A 27,772-nucleotide genomic window follows, 5' to 3' on the forward strand; every position below is an offset into this window, starting at 1 on the left:
TTGAAAAATACCAGTAGAGCTGACACAATAAAAAAATTGATTAAATGTTGAATCAACCATTCTCTGCTTGATAAGTATGATTACATAAAGAGCTTTTAGCTAAAGCAGAGAAAAAAATTAAAATTCTATTGAATATAAAAATTATGTGCACAATGAAGATGAAACCAATAGAGGGCGCTCTAAGGTCCTCTCGTGATCCTATCGCAAGTTCATTAAAGAACAGGTTGCCGCACCTTTATTGTTAAAGGCTATATATTTAATTATGATGTACAAATAAAAATTTTCCTAAATTACATTAACAGCATGCATTTAAAAAAAATATTTTCTGAAATTTCCATTTTTCATGGCAACAAATTGGCAAAAAATAAAAATATTTGTACAAATTAATCGGCATTGTGAAGTTTTGTGAAAAAAGTCTTGCTTTTATATCATTAGAATGTATCGCATAACTAGAAAATTAATACGACTGTAATTATGTGCTTTCAGCTTCTCTTAAATAAACAGATTAATTTTGATAGTATGCAGCTAGATTAGTTTCTGTGAAGGGAATACGATTGACACAGTTTATCTGAAAGCATGTCATCAAGTTTGCTATCAATTGACATTTTATAAACTAGAGCAGGCACTCCATACAGCGGCATAGTTACCAACTGTCTCGCATGCGGGACGGTCCCGCATTTCGAAGTGATTTTGGATGAAACACGCATTTAGCAGAAATATACGCGTGATCATAAATTTGTCATGCATTAGCACAAGTGTGCATGATAATGAATTATCACAAATTCAGGGGAAAATTTATTCAAATAGAAGAAATTTGTTTTATTAAAAATATATAAATGGTCATGCAGTAACTAAAGTCGTTAGAGAGCTTTCATTATCTCGTTCGAGAATCAATTCACTGAGAAATTTTCAATTTCCTGTTTACACGTTTGTGTAGGGTCCACGTTTTTGTTTATGTACCTGGTATTGTCAAAAAAACACTCACTGAAATCGTTGCAAAACAGCTTAAAAATGCTTGGATCGTCAGAGTGCCTGGTGGCTTCGCCCCAAGGATCCCCACTGGGGCTCCGTCCCATGCATTTCAAATTTCTCAGGTTCGTAACTATGCTGTGCAGCGCATACCACCACCCTGTGCCTGGATTGTGTAGGGCATTCCATTATTTTCCTTTATGCTCGAGAGTAATTTGGAGGGTAAAAAAAATCGAATTTCCATGACTTTTGTCCTTACAACTTTTCTTCCCAAAATTTAAATATTCCACTAAATTTTATGATGATCTATTCCTTAGTATCTGCGTAATCTAACAGACAAACAGTATAAATACATAACCTCATTTGGCCGTGGTAAAAATCTTCTGCAATGCAATGCTGAGAATAATTCCATTTCATTTAGATGAGCTTAGTTTAATCAGAAGAATTCAATTTTTGCCACAAAATCAATTCCATGGCTAACAAGACAGAAATGATTTCTCGTGATGCAATTATTGTTCCTTATCTTGGTAATCCGATTACGAATCCAATGATAAGGGAATTTGTTTTCTAACTTGATTTTTTTTTTTGTAGAAACACACCCTTATTGGACAATATAATTCATTACATAATCAACCTTTTATGACACAGTACATCCTTATTAAATAAAATAATTTAAAAAATAAGTAAATAAATAAATAATAAAATAATAAACAAATAAATAAATAATAAATAAATAAATAATGTAATGTTTGAATTATAATTTCAAAGGTGTGGCTGTGTCAAACAATGCAGTGGCTCTTACACTTACACAGCGAGGAAGCAATGCAGAGTTGTGTACGGTGTACTCAACAAGATGGCTGCCAAAGGAAGTGCGCCACCATCAGGTCTAGTGTACAGATTGTAAACAAAACAAGATAAATATTACTTAACCTATTACTATTAATTAATAATAATAGCAATAATAACAATAATAAAATAATAATAACAATAACAACAATAACAATAACAACAATAATAGTAATAATAATAGTAATAATAATAGTAATAATAATAATAATAATAATATTAAAAATAATAACAATAATAATAATAATAATAATAATTTTTAATAATATTAATAATAATAATAATAATAATAATAATAACAATAATAAAGTAACCTGGCCTAGCAAAGAAGAGGTCAATTACGGTATACTGATTTAAAAATAAAATATACCGTAATGTACATAGTACACTTAATCAAATTTGTGTTCATTACACAGTGGTCGAGGCTTGAGCCTAACATTGGTAACCTAGATGTATTCAAAACTTTGAGAATGCAAATGAAGATGATGCCTAGGCTTACTTTGATTGGCTGAATCTACAGTAGCCATCTTGTTAGCACTCTAGTTATAATGACTCTTGTTCCCTATACTACCTGTATAGAACACTGCACCTTGTACACAATTCTGAATCTTACTATCCGAGTACAAAAATTAATTACTGTAATGAAATGAGAAGTGATGCTTATAACATAATTATCAATATTGTAGAAAGAAAGTTATAATTTAAATTTATTATGTTCATATAAAATAGGATCAAGTTACCTTTCAGAATTGAGTTTATTTCTCAAAGGTATTCTGATATTCACAGCAATGCCTTCATCAGACATATCAAGTAACTAGAGTACATCTAAATTTTCTTATCATTATCACAATTAATAAATTTCATGACTTCAGAATTTATGAGTTTTATCTTATTATCATTATTACTCTCATTTCATGATCATATTTTTAACAAATAAAAAGTATACCCTTTGAGATTACAATAATTATTATTAATAATTAAATCATGATGAATATTATTATTATCAATTTTTTAAAAGTTTATTATTTCAATTTGTTCATTTTGCATATTATAGTCTCTGTGTTGTTTGTAATTTATTGTATGTCTATTTGGTCAGGGGCTTTTGGGGATACCCACATCTTGTGTTAAGCGTTTAGCGCATGGTGCCCTCTTGGCACCCCACCGGCCATTTTCTCATTTGGGATTTTTGTGCCGAATATTTAATAAATGAATAAATTTCGAAAATCACATCACATTCAGATATTTAGTTAAGTAACATTAATTATTTACAGAATTCATTGTGAAGAAAATGGAAGTCAATAACATATCAAATGAAACCTGATTAATGACTGGCAGGTTGATGACATCTTCAAATGAAAGCGGTCTCATCACCTGTCCATGCATTTTTGGTTTGGCTCTATTTACTTAAATGTGGCTACTGTTACACCATTAATAATGATTAGATATTATTGTACTAATCTCATCTATCCATATAATAAACATCCAAACTGTTACCCCTTTTTTATTCATTTTATATAATTCTCTGGCCTTTTTTTTTTTTTTAAGAAATGTACTTTTTTACACTTGTTTTACCTTCTCAAACTTGTTGTAAAACAATCTCAATTTTAACTGTTACATGACTGAACAAGTCCTTTGTGAATTTTATTGTGTGTATATATTTTATATAATTATATCATGCTGTACATTTTGAATTTTCAAGATTAAATAAAGTTATGAATTGAATTGAACTGAATAAGAATTCGGAATTTGTTTAAAACTGGTGTAACAATAGCCACTACCTTCCTTCAAAGCTTTACGATTGGTTGTCATCCATTTAACCTCATTATGTTTCCATTAACAGTTGGAATAATACATTGTAATAATTAGTCATTAAAAGGGCGACATTATGAAGCATTGATTCCTCCATGGTCACATTAACCCTAGCAAGCTGCAATTCACTCAACCATGACGTCACTGGACCCTGAAATAATTTACGAACCCATTAGCAACCTAATGTCTCTATTCTTGTGCTGCTTTCTATCGCATTTAGAAAAATACTTTAAAACCAACACTTTTGTTTCTTTATGTTTTTAATGTATCTATTATTATAACAAGATTATATCTACAGTATATTGATAAGGCTTCCTCACAAGGGCATTTAATTATTAAAAAAAAAAAAAAAAAAAAAATCAAAACAGGCTTTTCGTATAGTATGTTTTATTACGGTAAAAGGCAAGTTATACTTATATTCTGAACTAAAATCCTCAATTGCACTAAAATAAGAACAAATTAAGAACAAATTGAGGTTGAGGTAAAATATATGAGGTTTTCATTTTTTTTTAAATAGAAAAACTAACAAATCAAGCTATATAGTCACAAACAGTATTTAATGTAATAATTTTTAAAAAAGGTTATACAGTACAATATACTGCTGCACCATAGTAATTTTCTATCTTTGAAAAGAACCAAATAAAACATATTTTGAGCATAAAATTGGTTAAAAAAAATATAAAAATACTGTGCCTGGGCAAATTTACTAGTTCTTATAAAAAACAATAGCGTCTGCAAATGTTTTATTTAGAAAGAATCTCAAAACTTTTTTTTTTTCATTTTCTGAAGCAATATAGTCTGGATTATTCTTTACCTGGTGGCTTTTGATAACTTTTTTTTGGAATTGGCGCAATTTGTGATTTCTTTATCAAATTATTTTACACTTGGCAGACCACTAAAAAGGGGGAACTTACATATCCCCAGACCCCACTTGGAAATTTTTTCAAACTTTCATTTAGATTTTTAACTCCCTTCCCTTTAGATACCCGCAATGCGACTACACCTTTCTCTTCCTTTAAATCATCCCTCAAAAACTACTGTACCCAAGACCAACAGATGTCTCATCCAAAAGACAGTGTGCTAATCATAACTTGCATTCAGCCCTCTGGCTGGAATACACGGAGAGCAACGACGTGAATTGACCTGGGAACCAAGACTGATCCACGGTTCAACCATACGCTAGCTGTCTTAATGCACATTTTTCAATCGAAAATTTATTGGAACTAAACCGTAACAACTAATGTTATGGTTAAAAATGATTAGCTTTCCACACTCCCCGGTTTATTGCTTTGTCTGCGAAGTTAAAGCTTGTATGCTGCCCTCACTTGTCATTGACACTTCACTGTAGCGCATACAGAACCTTTTCTCCGTTTCCCAACATAGTAGCCACGCAAAAGGAATTTGTTTTAATCAGCGACTGACGAAATTCCTAGCTTGAATCGAAAATTTATTGGAACTAAACCGTAACAACTAATGTTATGGTTAAAAATGATTACCTTCCCCAACTCCCCAGTTTATTGCTTTGTCTGCGAAGTTAAAGCTTGTATACTGCCTTCACTTGTCATCGACACTTCACTGTAGCGCATACAGAACCTTTTCTCCGTTTCCCAACATAGTAGCCACGCAAAAGGAATTTGTTTTAATCAGCGACTGATGAAATTCCTAGCTTATAACTTCTTCTGACAAAAATATTAGCAACAAAATATTTTAATAAAATATCAATTTTATTCATTTATTTAAAAGTATTATTAATTAATACTAGAATTTTCATGATCAGTCAATTCCGAAGACTTTGATTTACTGCAAGAGTTCTGTGTATACGATTTTACCTATCCTCTTTAATATATTTCATTTAAGACTAAAAGGGAAGTTGGTAATGCCAATCATAAAATTCATAGACTCCAGCACCTGCACGTAATTCTGAATGATTGTTAATGACACAAATAACAAATACACAAGCAGCACTTTAATTAAGACTAATCATAGCATTCCACTGCACCAGCTTTTACAACTACCATCGCTTCAAATTTGTCATTCATAGACTCAAGTACATGGAATGCTAGTACTGTATTATCGCTACATACAGTAAAGACAGCATACAATATTTATACTGCAAACACCGTTAACTCATTCAGATTTGCTAGAAAAACATTGCAAAGTGTTTTTTCCTACTAATATGCATTCTACTTATCTGATCAGAACAATTACCGTGGTTCAAAATTCGAAGCTCGCTGGAGATTACCGTTGCAAATGACGAGTCTAGCGAGCATAAAACACTTTACAAATTTGATTCTCTGACAGTTCCATCCTTGGATGCGAGAGTTAGAAAACATTTTTAGTTTAATCATTAGTCAATCAATGAATCATCTTATATAATGCATAATACTGCTATACACCGAAGGATCTTTTGAGGTTGATGGATGTGAAATCTGCTAGAATTTCCGTTAGTCTATATATCTGATTTCACCCGATATTATCATACATTTCCAATAAATATTCTAGGAGTGATGTTTTTGAATAAACCTTCGTTACAATTATTTTTCATGTTCTCTTAAAGTAATATGTACAGAACCCTTCAAATCAGAGTTACTGTGTCTTTTATCTTTAAAATCTGGTTCATTAAGCTATCATCTATATTAATTGCAGAACTTCATCTTTATTGTTAAAGTATAGTAGCATCCTGGGTGTCACAGGAAGAGAAAAACTCGAGAACACAAAATGCTTAACTATTCCAAACTACCCACTAAAGCACAGGATTGGTCCTACAGTAGCATTAAATAGCATCATAGTAGTTAAGTCATTAGCTAAGTTGTAAAAGCATTCATATACAGTAGCTCACATTTCACAAAATATAGCATAGCAATATCTTTGCTGTAGCACATCAACTATTTTGTGTGCTATAAACTACCAAAGTTGTGGCGCACTCTGTTGTCAACAGATGTTGGTTACCGTTCAATGCGCCTAAATGACTTCATAGCCTTTCTGGAATAGCCATTTTAAAATCAAATATTTTACCATCAAAATGTACTAAAAACACAAAAGCTCGAATTATATTAGTTATCGAACACACATTTAATCATCAATTAAAATTTACAAAGAAAAACTAAGATACAACATCTTAATAATTACGTTAGAAATTGGTATCAATGGTTTGTCAGTGAAGAAAATGGCATCCGGTTGAATTCTTTTTGCAACAACAGCAACGGAGTAGTATCACATGGTATTGTGACATACAGTAGCACTGTAGTGCTCTATATCTGCTATAACATAGTGATATTGATCTGCTATAGCTGGGTTAAGCATTAAGCAAAGGTCCTCCAACCACTACTATGGACAAAATCAAAGCTAAGCAGATAGCGTACTTTGACCATGCGACAAAAATGTCTTAAAACATGTGACATGATGTGCTGTGTACTCTTGTCACGTTATGTACTATGTCCTCCTGTCATCCTTGACATAATAATAAAAATAATAATAATTTCATTGAATCATACACTTTTATTACAGTGGCACACACTATCAAGTGGTGTGTTCACAATAAAACATTAAAAGAACACAGTACATTCGTATATTACGACACTTGACATGACATGTGCGGTGTACCCTTGCCATGTTATGTACTACTGGTATACTCCTGTCATGTTATGTACTATTGTTGTCATGTACTGTGTACACTTGTTATGTACTATGTAAACTTGTCATCTTGTAAGTCCTTGATGTATTTTGCATGGCATGTGGTGTGTAAGTGAATGCCTCTAAATCAAATTTGTCAAATCTTAATTTTGCAAGTCTACTATTCTCTAATCCTAGTAATCGCCTTTAAATCCTAATACATCACCGTATGGGCTTTGGGGGAATAGTTAAGTATTCATTATTATATATTCTAAGACATATTTTTACATGCTTTACTCTTGATATCATTTTAAAATTTTACCTTTGAGAATCTATATAGTTTCGATTTGTAATTAATCAATAAATTTTATAATGCAATGATAATTAAATAAATTACAGTACCAGAATAAAGGAACCAAATAAAACTATATTTAATTTTTTTTTTAATAATGAAAAGAAACCGCCTAAGAAACACTATTCTAACATTTCCAACAGTTACAAAGGTACTGTGCAGTGTAATTATTTGTTTTTTTAATACAGTATTTCTATTTATTTATTCCATGTGTTTAAAACATCAATTATTATTTTTTTGCGATTTAATTTTAAGACAATACTATCAACACAAATTAATTTTCATGAATGATTAAATATGTTGTTAATTGTCAAAAGCTTTTTATATTAAACTGCTAGGCCTATATAGAAATCTATCTATAATATAACACATTTTCTCATAACTGTACTTTAGGAGTTTTTTTTCCCCATGCAGTAAGCTATTAATGTTAATAACTTGTAAGGATTAATCTATTTCAATGTACTTTTACAGTTCATTTGAACTATTTGACTCAATATCGGAATTACCTAATGTTGTTTTGGGGAAAAGTCAACAAAACGATTAAGCTGCATACATTGAGTTTAGGCCAAATCAAATTAATTGTTAGTTTCAAACCTGGGATTTGAGGTTATTTTTGGTGGAGTATTTACTGTTTGCATTTTCTATCAGGACTAGTGGTAAATAGGATGGTAGGGTAAATAGCAAAAAAAATATATATATTTTTTTTTTACAAAAGTAAGAGAATCTGAATGTAGTATTCTGCCATTAATTATTCACCTCTTCTTATGCTTTGAAAATAATCCTTTAGATCCAAATTCAAATTTTAAGTCTGAGAGTGCAATTTTCAGCAACTTGAGCTACCATAATCACAAAATTTCTTACCTCAGCCCCAATCAGGTTTGGCCTGAGGTGGTATACCATAGTACCTCCTTGGGCCCCCCTCTATTTTGAATTCCTGGATCCGCCAATGAGACTGTCATTAATTTTATTTTGCCAATGGAAAAAATAATTGTTTTTTTGAAAAGTATAGTAATGTTTTTTAATGAAGCTCCAAAAAAAATTTGATGACAGCGGCGCAACATGAAACTAGCACCTAAATTTATTTGGCCTTTATCCGTGTTATAATTTCTCTTGTAAAATAATAAACCTCAAAACAGAAATTATCCAAAAATGAAAATGGTAGGAAATGTTGAGAAGACATGCAAATACTCTACGTATGTTTGTAAGATGTTTGTAAGATGTTTGTAAGATGAAATAAATGTTTAGCTTGATATAAATGGGCTTCATACACAATAAAAATTTAACTGCTGTAAAAAATGAAAACATTTCCTATCCTACAGTACAACATTCAGGGATTGTTCACAATTATGAAAATTTTCGCAAGTGTACAAACAGAACTCATTTTCAGTATCCCCTCCCTCCCCTCTGAAAGTTTACTATAAAAAATGTTGACTTGGTGTTAAATCCATTTTCAAATTTTTGCGTGATATCAACGAAAGTACTTGGTTGCATTTAATGTCTATAGTTTTATATCGACGACGACAACTATTATTTTAAATAGTGCAATTTTGAACAACATTTTCATGCACATTTAAAGGTGTGCAAATTTTTCTACCCCCTCCTACTAGCGTAGTGTTTGTACATTTGTGAAAATGTTAATAATTGTGAACGACCCCCCAATACCAATCTGATAACAAGTAAAAATTATTTCAATGTACAATCCATATTCTGGTTTCATGTGGGGGCTACATGAATGGCCATACAGTAGTTAATAGCTGAATAATATTTGCTGAAAAGTACAAAAGCAAGTGAACTCATCTGTGAAATCAAAGATTTGTTGAGATTGTTTATGTTAACTTGTTGAAAAACTTGCACAGAATTTACAGAAACACATATAGTCATTCGGAGTTCCTAAGCATGAAATCGGATTTAAGCGGCATGAGAGAGAGATTTGGTTGAAAAGAATGAGGTTGGTGTTCAATGTGTTGAACATAATAATACAGTGTCAGTACCTGAATGCCTAATGAGGGGTCGAACTTCTCTGACTTGGTGTGAATCACACCAAAGATACCAGTGGGATCCTTCTGGTGGTGAATTGTGCAGTAGACAGGGAGACAATCCTCTACAGTACTCTTTTCCTAAGAGTGTACTGTGTTCTTTAACATGCACATGAGCCATCAATGCACACGGGACCAACGGCTTAAATGTCTCATCTGAAAGACAGTGCGCTATCGTAACTTGCATTTCAGCCCTCCAGCTGAAGCACAAGGAGAGACAGCGATGGGAATTGAACCAGGGACCTAGAGATCTCCACGGTTCAGCGCACACACAGCGACTACCACCAGTTCAGTTGACTGAGCTAAGCCACTCTCAATGATGGAAAGTCCAAGTTCCCTAAGAGGGGGAGGGAAAAGTCGACACCCACCAAGGTTAAAAAGTAGCACTCTATGTCAAAATTCTTTTTTAAAGCAATGTTTCCCGACTAAATGATTTGCTCAGTTAATCCCTGTTTGGGGATCCAGAATTCCCCGATAGGGGTCCTGTGCTTCCCTAAACCTCTGCTGGAACAGCAGGTTATTTATCTATTTGATGACACTACAGCTTTGTACGGTGGCACTCACAACCTGTGATGAGCGTAAACAAGAAAAAGACGGAAAACAATCTCAACTAAAAATAGCAAAAGAAAGAAAAAATGAATACTGAAAATACATAAATACATACTAAAAGGTACTTTAGGAGAATAACTTGCAGCGTCATTGTGCATTATTGAGTATGGGCGTTGTCCGTGACTACCAAGCCGCCGTAAAAAGGCGCATATATTATTGTCGAAAGTAGGAATTGCCGTATTTCTAATTGCGTCATTGACAATTCCTGATGTATATAACACTAAATGCGAATTGTACAATACATGGTGTAATCCAAAACCTGTCAACCCGAAAACCAAATTTTCAGTTTTAAAAGTTTATGAAATTATTTATATCACTTTAAAATAATAATTATCTGGGCATTTAAAGCTGATACTGTTTTCGTGATATGCCAATTTTTTGTGTATCATGTGACCAAACTTAAGAAAGTACTTAGTAAATGTGGCGGGACGGAAATCCCAATATTTGCTAATATTTTCAGTCGGACTAATTTCTAAGATTTTAAATTAGATTTGTTTTATAGTTAGCAGTCAATGGTACAAATTAAGGTAAAAAAAAATTTCGACGCATTTTTTAATTATTAATATTGAAGCATTTTTATCGGTCAAATTCTGTCCCACCACTAGTTGAAACAAATTAAATTTTTTTTTGACGCTTTACTATGATCTGATTTTCATCACATTTTCCTATTATATGATTTTACATGTGTAATTTATGATTTAGCTTTAAAAAATAACTCATAAAGAAAACTTTTCCCCTATTTTCGACAAAAGCTCATTCAGGTAAATTTGACCTACATCTTATGCATGAATGCACTAACCGCAGAAAACTTGAAATTCGTAGCTGCTATTGGCCTTAAGCGTGTGACGTCATTCATAGACAGTGAAAAAACAGTTCTGAATACAAAATGTTAAAGAACAAATGATCAATGGTTATTTAAGTAACCAGCATGTGACTTACATAGCAAGAAAGCTTAATTTATGAGCTACAATTGACCATTCACCCTGATGTTTAGCGACCTGTCGTTGCAGAGTTATGGTAAAAAGAAGCAGGAAGTAAACCAAAAAACACTCTAATTTTAACCTTTTTCCTATGCAAAAGCATCAGAGGTAGTCAGCTTTGAAAGAAAAATGATCACTCAATTTTGCATTAATTGTAAGAATATATAGATGATTATAAAGCTTAAAATATCTAGTTTTATAATCCGATCACCCCAGATTGCCAAATGAAACCATTCAAATTATATAGTCGATTTTGTGAGAAAATGAGGTGCCGTTTTGACTCATTTACTGTGTTTAAAGGTGTGCAGCAAACCATTCAGTGAGCAGATGTCTTCAAGTTTTCATATGTTGTCAAATTAAAATTAATTTTAAGCCCATTTTAATATTTTCCGTCATGCCACTTATTAGAATTCTGTCCCACCACCATTATGAAGTATAATTGTTTAGTGTTTGCATCGATTCCATTTCCATAATTCTTATTCAATATTATGATTTTAAAGGTGTAATTTATGATTTTGGCTTAAAAAGTAATTTTGGAAAATTTAAAACAATTTTAAACCAAAATAATTATTTAATTTCGTCAAACCACCTTTTGGAATTCCGTCCTGCCACCATAAGAACATTGAAAGCTACATAATACCTTTAAATAATATAAAACTATTGAAGTAATTACACATATGTTGTTGTTATGCCATCATTATAGGGCTTTAGTACTATAACTCTGCTATTTCTGCCAAAAATGTGCAGGGGGTATAAATGACCACTACCCTGACCATTTTATTTAATGTTAAATGTTATTCTGCTCAGCGAAACATTCAAATTTATTGATATTGCCTATGGTGATGAAGCATTAGCTGCTACTCAAAAGTATGTATTTAAATTTACAGTACAATTTCAAAGTTTGAATTAATTAAGATGATAACACGTTGTCTAATTTTTATCCAATTTGTTCATTATGTCCCACCACCAGAATGTTTTTCGTTGCCATGGTGATTTGATCAAATACTATGTTTTCTGTTTTACGTCAAATTGAAGTAGGTATCAGTATGGTACCTTGCTAAGGATCATAAAACAATTTTCATAAACTAGGCAGTTAGAGAACTAGATCTATATAAATATCCATTTGGGGGGGGGGGAGAGGTTTGGATCACACCCTACACACAACAGACAACAGGACAAAAACTTCTATTATCCTATTAAATAACTATTAAATACTAATACAAAGCCACTACTGTACAACATTCTATGCTGTAGTCACAACCTTTGAACTTCAAGCATCAGTTGGTAAGTCTGCAAGCATCACTTCCTAATACCAGCCACACTTTCATGTAAACATCATATCACATTTCAAACTCTTTATTATCATAGACAGTTAAGATAAACAATTTTACATAAAAAAAACAAACCAAAAAATTTACTTGTGCATATTCCACCGCTCACTTACATCTTTAAAGATTACCATCTACTGGTATACTGAATACAAAACTTGATAAAATTCATTTTTTTTTTGTGTTGAATTAGAGTACACCCTAGAAGGCAGTTGAAATTTAGAATCTTAACTTGGTGATAATATTTACTTTTTTTTTTGTCTGTCACTGTCAGCGAATCATTGAACGACTTTATCTGTTGAGCTATTCAGTAATTTCAATTACATTTTCCAGAATTTTTCCATTCAATATTTTGGCAGATGGTACATATGAAAACAAGTTAACGAAATGTGACATGTTATAACTATAAAATTAACGAAAAAATATATTTCTTCATCTATCTAACTTTGATCTGTCATTGAATCGAAAATTGCGTTTTGTAATGATTAATGGTGAATCTGTTGCTTAATGAAAGTGATTTGAATCAAACACAGTAGGTCTTAGGTCTGAGCTGAGGGCAGGGTTTGGGATGGGGGTGTTCCTCCTTCGCAATGAGAAAATGTTTTTAAATAAGCTGCTAGACGCTCATACAAGGCACCTAAGGATGATACTTTTTTATTTCATTGGCATCCAAAGTATAAATTTACATAGGCATCCAATTTAGGTCAACGTTTGATATGGGAGGGGGTGGCTGTAGAAACTCCTATCCCCCACGTAGTACCCCCATGGTCTGTGGTTCAATCTTTCTAATCCTACGAACTGCTATTGACATATCATTAAACTAATTTTATGTCAAAACAAACATATTGAATTGGAATCCAATAAGATTGCATTTATGCTTTTTATGAACTTTTACTCAGTTTAAATTCAAGGATGTGTTCATAATTTGAACACTGCAACAGATGGTAAAATGGTATCAGTGCCATCTATTTTACGAAATCAGTGTGACCCTGTAGTGTTCGATGAAATACATTGAGACCCAGACACCATATAAAGCTGATCATATGGGTTTTATTTGTATAATGCGTGACCACAAGACGCACCTTGCTCACATCGGTCCTCCGAGACTCGTCTCTCCCTCTAGTCTCCTCTTATCCTCTCGGGTGGCCCACGAAACTCTATCGCGGGACCATCCCATAATATGTCTTAAAGTTGAAAGGTTACAATAACAGCAAAGCTTTAGTGAGGAGAAATATGGGTGTGTTGAAATAACAATAATAATTAAAGGGCAGGTGTATCCTGTATTTAGATTTACAAATAAAAGGAAATACAAAAATACATGCCGTTAGAATTGTACATCTCTTCTTGTCATGAAACATTCTATGATACTCTTTTTGAATTATTCCTATGACCTTTAAACTTTTCATACAGTAGCTGTGAAATTACCAGCATATTATTTTACCATATTGTCCATAAGTAAGGCACACTGGTGTCTAATTGATTTAATTGGCCATTAATTCATAAACTAATTACAGCAATTCATGGTATGCGGGGCAGGATTCTGTAGAAAAACATTTCACAAATGTTTTGAAGTGTTAACGTTGCTTTACAATTATCCAGTATTCTTTTCAGATGTAAAATGTGCATTGTAGGCTTACAGGTAGTACACGTCAAAATAATAGTAATTGAACATTTTAATTATAGTTAAATAAATTATTACCAGCTAAACTAATTAGACTGTGGTAATGCAATAGTGTGAAGGTCTATAATTATAGACCTAATAGCCAAACAAACAAGTAATATGTCTATCACTAGATAGCAAATCTACCCTGGTATTGTTTAATTGACTTTGTAGAAACATTCTTTAATGCAGATATGAGAAAACCACTATCTTTATCACTTCAAAACCTGGAAGCATGAATGAAACACACAAACATTTTGGTTTACAATTACAGTATTCTTCTAAGATGTACGATGTGTACAAAGTAGGGAGTACACATCAAAATAAATAGCAATTTGAACATTTTAATATAGAATTCAAGAAGGCTAAACAAATTAGCCAGCGAAACTAATTAGTCTAGGTATTGAAATTTAGTGTAATGTTCTATAATTATAATGGTGATTATAGCCAAAGCGTACTGTAAGTCCATCTCTACACGGGTACATGTAGATAGCAAATCTGCCCTCTGGTATAATTGCATTTAATTGACTTTGTAAAATCATTCTGTAATGCACATATTAGAAAACCATTATCTCATAATATCACTTTGAAATCGAAAGCATGACTGAAAAAACATAAACATATAATTATTATTTTTATCACTAAATAGAAGCATGCAAGGTTTTAAGCTAAATGTAAAAGTATCGTAGTCCTGTATTCATTATTGAACGTATGGAGAATGAGCTCTTAGCCCATCGTCTTAAGCCTCAGCATTGTGTGGTAGAGTGGCCAATTCCTTTCCATCCTGGGTGGAGAGAGCCAATCTTATCCTAGAACACAAGTGAAATGCACAGCAAATGTTCGAACCCCTGACCTCGAGGTTGAGAAACCGAAATGCAACTGCTCTCACAGCCCTACTTAAAAACATTTTTTTTTTATCTAATTAATAATTAAATGACAGAAATTCATAAAAGCAGCATTTAAAAAAAAACATTTTGGTTTAGCTACAACAAATTAGTTATCGGCAGGTGGCGGAGTTTTCATTAAACAAGGAATGAAAAGCGTCTCGCCTATCCACAAACAATCACACTGTTTCATAAGATATTATGTAGCAATATCCATTCTCTCAAGTTGTTTTGCAAGGTTTCTTTGTTTTGCTTCTTGTTCGGGTGTAAAAATTTCTTTTTTTTTTCAAACTTTAATTTATTCTTACCTGAACTTCAAAGAAACAGTCCTTGTATTTGAGCATACAGCACAAGTGGAGTGACTGCCTGTCTATTGTTAACAGTAAGAATGCAAAATATTATTTGAAGGCTTTTTATGCGAAGTAACAATGATAAATGTTTTTAGCAGAAACATTTATCATGATTATTATCCTAGTACTGTATTTGCTAGTTGTTTAACAAACTGTTATGAGAAAATCACTGTACGGAAGATCATGGACTCTAAAGGCCATAGGTGTATAAGGCCAAATAAAATTAATTGCTTGTTTTTTATGTCCCCGCACTCATCAAATTTTGGAGCCTCATGAAATATTTGCTGTTTAAAAAAAAACAATCATTTATTTATGATAATTAAAAATAATGACGATCCGAAAGATTGTTATCAAAGCATAAGAGGTGGAAACATAAATTGTAGAAATACATTACAAAGATTCATTTTACATCTTTTATAAAAAAAAAACACCCAATTAAACAGAATTAAATCTTCCAGTTGAAAAAAATGATAGTGCTGCTAGCCTGTCTATGGTGTTTCTAGGAGTAACCTACAGTACTGACATGAAGGTGAGGGGGAGCTGATTGGGCAACAATGATTAAGTGGGAAAGGGCACAATGATTAAGTGGGAAAGGGCACAATGATTAAGTGAGGGATCGTTAGCTGGTGTAATAAGGTGATATGAGATGATTTTAAACTATTTGAGAGTAAATGTTTTGCTCAGCAACTTTTTAGTGGGGGTGGGGTGCTTGAGGTTCTTTGGGAGGCATGTTCCCCCCCCCCAAGCCCCTATGCCACTGCAGCCTGTACTATATTCTACCAACTGTTCACTACCAACTTGAATCCAGAGTTCCAATTTGCTACGTGTTTCATACAATATTATAAAAATAGGTTTTCTGTATTTTGGCCAACATATTTAAAAAACATAATTATGAATTTTTGTTACATTGTTTTTAACTGGCATTTTGAGCCTACATACTAGACCAGTACGAAGTATTGAAATTAACATAAATTTATGTATTTTTCTCAAACGCATTTTATTTATTGATCTCACCTGCAAATTAACGAGTTGGCTGTATTGGTCATAATACTGCACTAGCGGAGGAAATTACCGGCCTAAGGATGCACAGCGTTACCGAGGTGAAGCTGATGACGTCAAATGTTGGTAGAACAATGTGTTGGAAAAAAAGACGTTTTATAGATGGTACCTACTGTTAATTAAACATAATCAAGAGTGCGTTGGAAGGTCTGAACGCTTTGAATACCGTATAGAATTCCGTACCGGATAGTTAATAAACATTCACAAATAATGTACATTATGACTGACAATTGCGTTTGCCGTATTCATTACACTTGCTGTATTCATTGCATTTGCTGTATACCTGTGCATATACAGTATTATGATTTCATAATATTTTGTTTGTTTTGTTTTTCTAAGTAATTAGTTCTTTTTTTGACAGATGGTGTTGGCATTTCAGTTAATAACAAGAGTGATGAACCACAATCATGTTCATTTGATCATGACTTAATAAATTTGGTGTTTCTTTTAGTTATTGTTTGAATAAAACATCAGTATGGATAGGCAAAACTTTCTAATGATTAAAAAATTACCTGTACAGAGAGCGAGATAATATTATGATATACAATCCAAATCTTTGATTTACAATACAGTAGGCCTATACTTAATTTAATGGTTGGTCCTAATTTAATGGTAATTTAAGTCCTTTCTGTGCAGGTCGCCTGTGCCCAAGACACTCTACGTTTGCCTCTTTCTCCCCCCACCCCCATAAGTTTGTAAAATCGCAACAGGCATGCTTGGGAAGGTTAAAACCAGACTCGTTTGATGAGGAGTCGCGATCCCTCAGCTTTGCACAAAGATTACTGTAGGTATTCTGGCCTCTATAGGTTCGAATACCATTTCAATTTCATTTCTCTTTCAAAACGGTCACGATTAGGCCAAACAAAATTAATTGAGGCATGTTGTGGCAAAATGGTTAAGTTGTCGCACAGTCCAGTATTGAGTAAATGAGCTATTAAATATGGGAGCTCAAAAAATTGCCTAAAAATCCAAATTTGTTTTTCATTATAGATCAAAAGTTTAATGTCTTATTAATCATGTACCAAAGTATTAGTTCTGGGAGTGGTCAAGAAATTGTTTATTTAATGTTATTTTGATAGTTCATTCTATTAAACAATGTATACACAAATAACTTTGAAAGGCAATTACTCAAAATCATGTTTATCTTGACTCTAAGAGTACTGTACTTTCACTTTCCAATAACTTAGTCTTGAAATGTCCAATTTCAATGAATGACCCCTCATTTTAAAGATCACATGCTCAGGTATATGAAAATACCAACAACTTGAATTTCAATTTTTGCTACAACTTGGCCATTTTGCCACAACATGCCTCAATTGTTAGTTTCATGTCGGGGGTTTGATATTATTCTTTGGCAAAGATATATTTACTATGTTCTACTTTACTATCCTATTTATAGTGGTAAGCAGGTTGGTAAATAATACAATGACAACTCATAGAACAAGTCTAATTAGATTTTGTACATTAATACAAGAAAGTTTTATGGGTCTACAAAAGCAGTGGCTGGTGGTAGGAGAAGGCATTTGGGTACAAAATAGGGAAGGGGTACCTCTCATTGCAGGGGGTTCAAAGGATTTAAAACAAATATAAATGCTGTACATCTCCCTAAATTTTCCATGCATTATTTTACAGCTTAATATTTTCTTTAAATATCTCTTTTAATTTTATTATTTTCCTTATAAAATTAATTATATGGAATAGTACTGAAAACACTACACTGAGAGCTGAGTATAAATTGATCTGAATTCAAAAGGTGAGAGTTTTAGCATGCTGTGTGCTCACTAAATTCAAGATTCACTTTTATTTTTTCCACAGTGGGAATCTAGGTCAAGTACAGTACTTTCTATAAAGAACAGTGAGTGAAATACAAAATACAGAACAGGTCTATTAAAAAAAAAAATAAAACGCTGAAACTTGAAAACTCTTTTAGGTAATAAATTCATAACATTTTTTATAGGGCCTAAATACGAAGATACCGTATTAGTTAAACTGTGTGTATAATTTACATACTTTACATACTCCTCTTCAATTTTTATCATCAGGAACTAATGTAATAAATTCCATTAAAGCCATTTGAAGATTTCAATATTGAAATAGCAATACCTGATACTACAAGTGTTTTCTGATGCATCATAAAAATATTGAGTATACATACATGAGACAAATTCAGTGATGGTGAAACTACACACCCTTGACTTAATTTCATTAGCATTATTCTAAAGCTAACAAATGATGTGCAGGAAATAAACATATAAACTTCCTTGATGCAATGATTAGTACATCACTGAATAATAAATAATAATAATAATAATAATAATAATAATAATAATAATAATAATAATTTATAATAACAATAACAATAACAATAATAATAATAACACACCAATATGCAATTTTTCATTTCTGTTTCTGTATTTTATCATTTTTAATTTGATGAACGTATTTTTTTAATGTCTTTCCCTTCTTTATTGTGTTCAATTTCTGTTTTAGTATTTCAACATTTTTTGTATCTGATGAATGTACTTTTTATTGTATTAAAATTTGAATGTACTTTTATATGCAAAGGTTTTAAATTTTATCAATCATTTAATTTCTTCACTTGGAGATAATAAAGTTATTCTGATTCGATTATATTTTCATTTCATACATTTCATTTATTTGTCTCAAACAATTAAAATGTGCATAATTAGAAACGGCAAAGAACAATCACAAAAGTACAAAAAAAAAACCCAAAAAAAACAAGAGACGGAACACTCCAAAAGTAAAATCAATCAGTCGAGTGGAGGCCCTTTACGAGAAAAACACAAATACTTACAATATAAAATTCTTCAAAAAGATAAAAAATCAAAAGATAAATATTGAAATATATAGAAAAATGTGTAAAAATCAATAAATGAGCAAATTTAATTTAAAAGTATTTTGAGATATAAAAATATTTAGATAAGCATTAAAAATTATCTTAAAATATTCAATGTAAAAAAGTCAAACAAATCATCAAAAGTTTCAGTGCACTTAAAATATATAAAATTTAATAATTACAATATTTAAGAAGAGTAAGGTTAAAAATATAAAAAGTGTTGTAAAAATAATTTAAAAAAAATAATAATAAATAAATTTCAATAATTAAGAGTAGGTGAGACTTTTTTGATACCTTGTTTTTCACAAACTTATTTTCTTAAAGATCGTCAGAGGAGGGTGGAATTTTTATTGGTGAATGTAAACAGTGTAGTCAATGGGATGGTTAAATTTATATAATTAGGAAGAAATATTTTTGGTAATTTCTGGGCAACATAATAAAAATAAAGATTTTTTTTTCCCCTGAAATATCTATTTGTTTCGTGGTGGTGGGTGGGCTAATTGGTCAAAAATAAAATTATATTTTTATTTGCAAATCATGTATTGGTGGGCGGACGGTTCGCTGAACAAGTTATAAAAAAAGACTCGCCTTAGAAAAAAACAATGTGTTTGTTGTCAGTAATTCTGAGTGGTTAACTAATGTCAGTCAGGTAGGTACATCAGGAGAGAATAAAGTAAAAAACAAATCAAGATCGATACTTTAATTTGACAGTTCACAATCACAAATGGAGAACATGTCCGCTCAATATGGGTAATTTTGCAATAAACTACACTATTCACTCTGATAGATAGTATCAGTTTATTTCATGAAATGGGATGGTACACAATACAATGACAGTCACAATAGTACAGAGCAAGGGCAAGTCTATTACAAAAAATGAAACACTGAAATTATTTTAAAAAGCTGTTGATTGAAAGAAGATTGTGAATACATATAGTATAGCAGCCTGTATAAAAAAAAAAGCTTTAAAAAAAAAAACATACATCCAGATAACAAATATAAGGCCCAATAAATGTTTTTTTTTTTATTAGTTCATCACCCTTGTGCGCATGTCTTCTACGGTGGTATTGAAAAAAAAAAATTCAATTCTTTTTAAATTTCAATTTTTTTTTTTTTTAAATTAATTTTTATTTTAAAATACTTAATAAAATGCAGGTAAAAAATACAAAAAAAACATACCAGACAATGTCGTCAATATACAGTATTATGTACTTTACGACTTGAGAATATAAAGTATTAACACATATGAATGACAGGTAATGTCATTAACATAAATGGTGCAAGAAACTGCTGGAAATAAATACATTTTGAAAGAAAAAAAATGCTTTTTGTGCGTCACAAAGAAGGCATGTACTGTACTCGTAGTAGTGATGTGAATATAGCCTATAACAGCAACTGTAGAATGGTCAGGACGAGACAAAGCTATTCGCCTTCTGATACACAAAGATCAAAGAATGTAGACACAATGTACATGTCTTTCCCAAATATAATGCATTCATGAGAAATCAATATTATAATTTTACATTTCTATTTTAATAATTTGGTGACAAGTCTTTAAGACAAACATGCAAAAACAAGATGTTCTACGTAAAAAAAAGTTTCAATAAAAGGCTTCATGAGTGGAGTTGTTTTTGGTTGTGGTCACATGACAGGATTTGAACATGACCACCTTTGTATTGGAAGGCAAGAACAACTGACCACCAAGCTAAGCTCAACTTTTTATTACAACATTTGCTATCTTAATAATATTGTTTCAATTTTTTTTTTTCAATGTAAATATTATATAAAAAATCCATGTAAATATAGGTTATCTTTTTTTGGTAAACTAGCATTTTTCCTTGTACGTATAAGCATCTGTTAGGCCTACTTTTCTCAAATGCAATTTTCTGTACCTACACTGTACAGACAAAGTAAATAAAATTTGCTTTGGATGATTAAATTTAATTAGAAACCACGCTATAAGTATAATGAAAGTAGATTAGTCAGCATATGATTATTATACATATTCTTACATAAATATAATTTTTGTTATTAATTCATAATTTATTGTCTAAAATATGCAATTAATTTTCTAAAATGTAATTAAAAAAAATAAATCAGGCTTGCTTACAACGATGGAGTTTAATTAGAAACCCAACAGTGAATGGTGATACAAAAAAGTACAGTCAACATGAGTGACTATATATAATTTAACGCAAAAATAATTATACAAATCTTCATAGTAAACATCTTAGAATCAGTTTCATTCTTTTTGTAAGTGCTATAAACTTCTAATTTTTCTTTTTAGAAAGAATTAAATTGTTTCCATATTATTAGTTTAGATAATCAATAATTTTATGCAAGGATAATTATGCTTTTATTGACTTATCTATGTTTGTTTAATAGCAAAATTATAAATTATCACTGCACTAATGTTTCATATCCAGGAAGCTGGCGGAAAAAACAAGGACTATACTCCCTTATCTTCTTTTCACTCTAGACTGCTGCTCAACACATCTATGTATACCTATGATTATGTCAAGTACGATACACCGCACTATCAAATAATTATTTTATTTGCACGGCAAATACACATTTAGAACAGAAAGTTGCCTGAAAAATCACTTGGAAAATAGGAGACACAAACCTTATACCTTTAGGCCTAATTATCTGTAAAATCTATTTAAAATTCAGCCCACAGTGTCGAGATGAGGGACAGATTTCCAGGTCAAAATTTCTACACTGTAGATATTCCTTGCATAGGTCCTAGTTTTCAATCTGGTGCACAGGAACACTCACTGCTTTTAAAAATGTTTTTGTGAAGGGTTTTTTTTTGTGCGACTATATTCTAAAAGAGTGCACAGTAAAGGAAGATGATGATGACATGATGAAAGTAAAAAACAAAAATAACCTTCCCCAACCTCCACACCCCCCCCCCACTACCCAATCCCCCATACAAAGCAAAAGTGATGCAGGAGAGAACATGAAATATATTTAGGTTATTACCAACAACACAATTTTATTTCTATGTGTGTTGTGGAATTAAATATTTGTAAAATAAGTGTTAGATACACCATAAATTACTAAAAACACATGAAAATGCTTAGCTGAGATAAAGAACTTTTAAAAAAATGCATTAACTCACCAAAAATCAACATTGGCCAACGTAACCCGTCGAGGGCGTACCGTTCGCTGGAACCTTACAGGTATCATGGCGTATAATCCAGTAGGCGAGCAGAAAAGGAGAAAATTGTTCTTGGAAAAAAATATGCGACTAATTAATAATCACCCACATTCAGTGGGAAAAGCTGAATCCAAAAGCCACGGATAGTCCTTGATAATGATCCGAGCCGTCCTTGATAATGATCCGAGCCAAGACGCTTTCACGAAGACAACTATTATCCAATATAAAAATAATCAAGAAAAAATAAATTGCTTTAGTCGCCTTTCTAATCGATACAATTATAACCAGTAGCACCTGCCTGCAGATGATACTGCATGTTTTTCCAGAATATTTTGGAAGATATCACAAACCATTTATAAAATCCAGCATTCTCTGAAGAAGTGCACTTTTTTTTCTTCTGTTTGGGGCTACTTCCAGTTGAGTAGTTTATAAATTTGGTTTGCCTGTTTACCTTTTATAAATTTCAGTGATCACTGAACTTCAGCTGTCACGGCTTCAGGGGTTGTTTCAATCCAACATTGTCATTGTGAAGTGGATAAAGATACTTCTGATCAAAGCAAATGATATCTCTTCATTGAACATTTCCTGATGAAGGACAAGGAACTACCAATCCAGTGTCAATACTCCTTGGCAAAGTATAGACGCAATCTGCAGAGGCACACGCTTGAACGAGTTCCTAAATGTTGTGCTTTAGTAGACACACAGCACTTACCTTGCTTGCAATTATCCGTACTGTTATTGCTTTTAATACAACCATTCATTTGCATCACAACAACAACTCGATGCACTAATAAATAATAGCTCTCACAATGAGTGACAATATTATAAAAATATCGAGTTTAAAAAAAAAAAACCAGGATAATAATAGAAGCTATCCAATGCTGTATGTAGCAGTGACTTCAATGGCTTGTTCACTGCTTCTTATAAATGATTGTGAGGTAGGCACCCAATCACTCAGTTTTAGTATATTACAGCATCACTGTCATAGCCTGCTCACAGGAAGTTAATATTATGAATGAACTGAAAAGAGAGAAAAAAAAAACAGAAGGCCTACTACACAACTTTAAACACTATTTAAGTTTTCAACTTAAAATTCCATACAAATTTTTCATTCCTATGTATGTCTGCCTCTCTTTTGGATGTATAAATTCCATAGGTACTACCAGCTGACAAAATCACTGACCTCACAGATACCTGGGCCTAAGAACTCAAGCTGCAGTGTTAAAGTTGTTTACAGTTTTGTAGTTTTTACTGCAATTGGAATTCCTCCTGTCGCCCAGGTCACAAGCTGGACATTCTAGAACAGATCCTTAAAGATAAATCTAGAGTACATTTATGTTCACAAACTCTTGATTATACATTGTAGTATTGACAGATGTTCAAGAGAGAATTACTAAAAGCTGGACAGGCTGATTTCAATCTGTGAGGTAAATTTACATCATCTCTTACCTTCCTTTGATTGGTTGTTTGATGTTTCATTGTAAAGTCATGTAGGATAAAGGACACACACTGATAATCACATACCAGTTATTTCTCTCTCCATTGATGGGAGAGAGAGACGAAATCAAAGTTGTCTTCTTAATCTTATAGTTCAAAAGTCAAATCACTTCTCTGCAGCAATCGTGTGAGTATGGACATGTAGGCTAGACACAGACAAAAACCAAGTCGAAAACAGAATGTGGCCGAGTCATGTAACATGTGCTTTGCTAGCAAGAAACAGAGCGTTAATAATTAGAAACACCTTACTGAAAATAACAACATTCTGAATGGGAGGGCCTCAATACATACATCATACAGTGTTATTAATTCCGGTTGATTCAATAGGAAACATAGGTGATAAACATCTTACTAAAGTCGGTATGCTCGCTAAGTTTTATATATGTTCCTATTGAGATCGCCTGACAAGTAGTCTGGGAAGCTTCCTGACACGCAATCAACATCCAGTAATCAGCTCCATAGCCTGCAACCTATTTGGACGACTTTGTAGGGATGCTGTGTTGCTAGGCGACCGCCTTACCAGCTCAAGTGTTTGGTGAGACACACAGCTTAGGTGTCACCTTTCTCAGTTGACCAAAAAAATATATAATCCAACAGTTCTGATTAAATCGTGATTCATGAGGTGACTAAATCCAAGAAGTCTCCAGTTAAGAATAATACCTTTAGTGCACTAATGATTCTAACTCCTGTAAAATGAATTATAAATATACCATAATTCACCAGCCATCGGATTAAAATTGAAATAATTCCCCATTAAATTGTCGCTGTACTTTCATAACTATTTAATCAATGGCAAAATGATTTGGCACAAAAGAACTTTTAAATATTGCTCAGTTAAATTACGGAACAATCTAACCATCACATATTAGTTAGCAATATTCATTCCCTTTCCTTACAATCCTTTAAAAATCTCATTTAAATTACCCATTGGTTTTTCTTTGCTGTTTCTTGTATTTATGTAATTATACTTACTTTTTTTTAATTTTGTTTTTGTAATCTAATGTAGTTTAAAGGTTCCACCCTGAACCTCAGGGAAGAACCATGTACTACTACTTACTGAGTCTCTAGAATAAAGAAAGATTTCTATCTATCTATCTAACCAAAATAATTTTAGCTTTAAATGCAAACATCAATTATTATTAATTATCACATTTAAAAGAATTTCAGGAACAAAAACAAATTAAATAAAAAATACAGAAAATTTACCTCAATTAAAAACATATTTACACCTTGGTTAAGCCTTATGAAAAAAATTATTAATTTATCACCCTATCAAGGCTGGAAAAGTGATGAGATAGAGAGCCTTTTTATTTTTTTGCTTCGCTAAAGCCAAATCAGCCTTGGGTTGTTTGCTGGTGCATTGATATTGCATCATTCAGGCTCAAATCAGCTAGAAATTCTGAAGTTCCCATGTGACCCCCCCCTCTCCCCTTGGATTTTCCTTTAAAAAAACAAAACAAAAAAAAGAACAAAAAAAACTTTGACCTGCTATTTACAATACACTAAAATCAGTCTATTTTAAAAATCAGTTCACACTGAAGGAGTTCAGAAACAAACTTTCTACTTACAATGATGATATGTGTATTGTATACTGGTATAAATTTCATAATTAATATTAAGTGTCCACGGGGACATCTCGTCAGTCAAAGTAGGGGATATTTTTATGGTCAATAGTCATGCAACCATGTTTGGGACCCATCATACCTTTTATATTGCTCCAATTACCTTGCAAACTTAAATACATGTAATAGTATGAGCATATTCATCACAGATTTAACTTCCTTACTTTAAAGATTGATAAGATACGGCCATCCAAAAAAAAGGAAAATCTATTTTCGCACGATGCTTTGGGGGATTACAACATTCTAATGAAAAGGCTACCTAAATTTAAATAATATTTCTGGAAAGAGGGGCCAAATATATATGTAGCAATTTTCAACTTTTTATCTTCGTTAATCCAGGAGATATAGCTTCTTAAAAGCTGTACAAAGTTTATAGTAACCATTACCGGCATGAAAATGGGGGCGTGGTACCTAAATTTCAATAGGCTGTAACTTAAATACCGCTTGGAATTTGGAGCTGAAATTTTGGATTCCTTCTTTTAACATATACAAAAAAAAAAAAAAAAAAAAAAAAAAATTGGCAAAATTGCACTTAAATGAGGCTAAACTAGTAATTTTTTTATTTGAGCTACTGGGTTTTTTTTTTTTTTTTTTTTGAGAAACTAGCAGGAAGTTAAGGTAAGACTTTAAATATTTTAATGATATGCAATTTCTTATCTCACCTGAGTGAATTCTGCATGAAGAATCATAAAGTGATGTCATCACGACCATATTTAGGTATGTCACAGTTTTTTTGTCCAATAAAATGTGAGTCTGGTCAGGGCTTTTCAATCCTGATGTTTGTGACACCTCAGAAGGCAATTATACAAACTAGACAGGAAATTATTCTCTATCCATTAAATATCAAAAAATATGCTTTCCCATGTACAGTATTGTTGAATGATTTTTTAATGGTGCCCTAGACATTTGTCGTCATAACTACCTTGTTGATTTTTGGGTCCCAGGGCAATGTACGTCTGAATAAATAACTGAAATGAAATATTATGATGGCTACAATAACTTCCCAAAAAAGATAGATGCGTTGTTGAGAAGCGAGTCAGTGATTATTTGAAAACATCTGCAATGTATTACGACGTATAGATGATCAATAAGTTGTTCATAAAGCATTAGCATAATAATTACAAGTAATAAAATTAACATTTAGGAATTAATGACCTATGCTAGCCCTCTCAATGACTCTATAAGGAGGTCCTAACTGTAGTTTAGTTTCAAGGTTGGGGAATAACAGGGATATCAAAAGCAAAGTGAAAAGGAGTGGAGAAGGAGAATATCAATTCTTTCGAATTTTCTCGATCAAACTAATTAACGTAGAAGGATGTGTTGACGCTACTAATGTTGCCACTTATTTTCAGATAATTCCAAGTATGCACGGTGCGACATGCTGATGCTTCACATCAAAAAGCGTATACGAGACTACTGTATTGCGATAACATTCTTAGGAAGATAGCCGACTCCAAACGGAAGTGCACATGTTTATTGCTGGCTTTTTTTATTCCTTGTTTCACGATCTCACTTCTTTAAAAATCGTCATAGGCGGGTGGAAAAATAATTAAAATAAAATTTTGTTTTTTGTTCAGCAAATAGTTTTGCCAAAAACATCCTGACGGAGGATAAAATAAAAGTATAATGTTATTGTTGAATATAAACAAATTAAAATATTAAATAATGGGATGCTTCAAATCTATGTAAATAGGAAGAAATACATCTTATTTTTTTGGAGATTTTAAGGCAGTGGCGGGCATAATAAAAATTAAAAAAAAACTTTAATTTTTTTCTGAAACTTCCAGGTTTTCCTTGCAGCAAGTGTACTAATTAGCTAAAATAGATTTTTTTTTTTTTTTTTTTTATAAATTATCAAAATACTGGAAGCCACCAGGTTCGCGAAACAAGGTATAAAAAAGCCTCATTTAAGTGCAATTTTGCCAATTTTTTTTTTTTTTTTTTTTTGGTCTGTATTATTGCAATTCTCAATGTAGGGCTAGTTCATAATCCATTCAAATATTTTTAGGTGGGAAGCCAATTACTAGATAGTTGATTTCATCTCCACACTGTGTTGTTTACCAATTTCTATAAAATGCTTATATATGGAATTCACCTGCACAACCTTAAAGCTAGTCTCCAGTCTCCAGCACAGATCTT

At 32.0% G+C, this 27,772-nt stretch overlaps 1 protein-coding gene across 1 annotated transcript in view; it reads right to left on the reverse strand.

Annotated features, from left to right (window-relative positions):
- Window positions 1-22,338: 22,338 nt before the first annotated feature.
- Window positions 22,339-27,772, reverse strand: part of LOC117112226 — a 36,873-nt gene continuing 31,439 nt past the window's right edge. Inside the window, exon 3 of the mRNA XM_033255303.1 lies at window positions 22,339-22,725. Coding sequence (XP_033111194.1) covers window positions 22,626-22,725 — 100 coding nt within the window. The 3' untranslated portion in view covers window positions 22,339-22,625. The remainder of the gene's footprint in view (window positions 22,726-27,772) is intronic.

Source organism: Anneissia japonica, unplaced genomic scaffold (assembly GCF_011630105.1).
Source record: "Anneissia japonica isolate Jap-2015-1 unplaced genomic scaffold, ASM1163010v1 scaffold287992_len753583_cov170, whole genome shotgun sequence".
Taxonomy (NCBI): Eukaryota; Metazoa; Echinodermata; class Crinoidea; order Comatulida; family Comatulidae; genus Anneissia; species Anneissia japonica.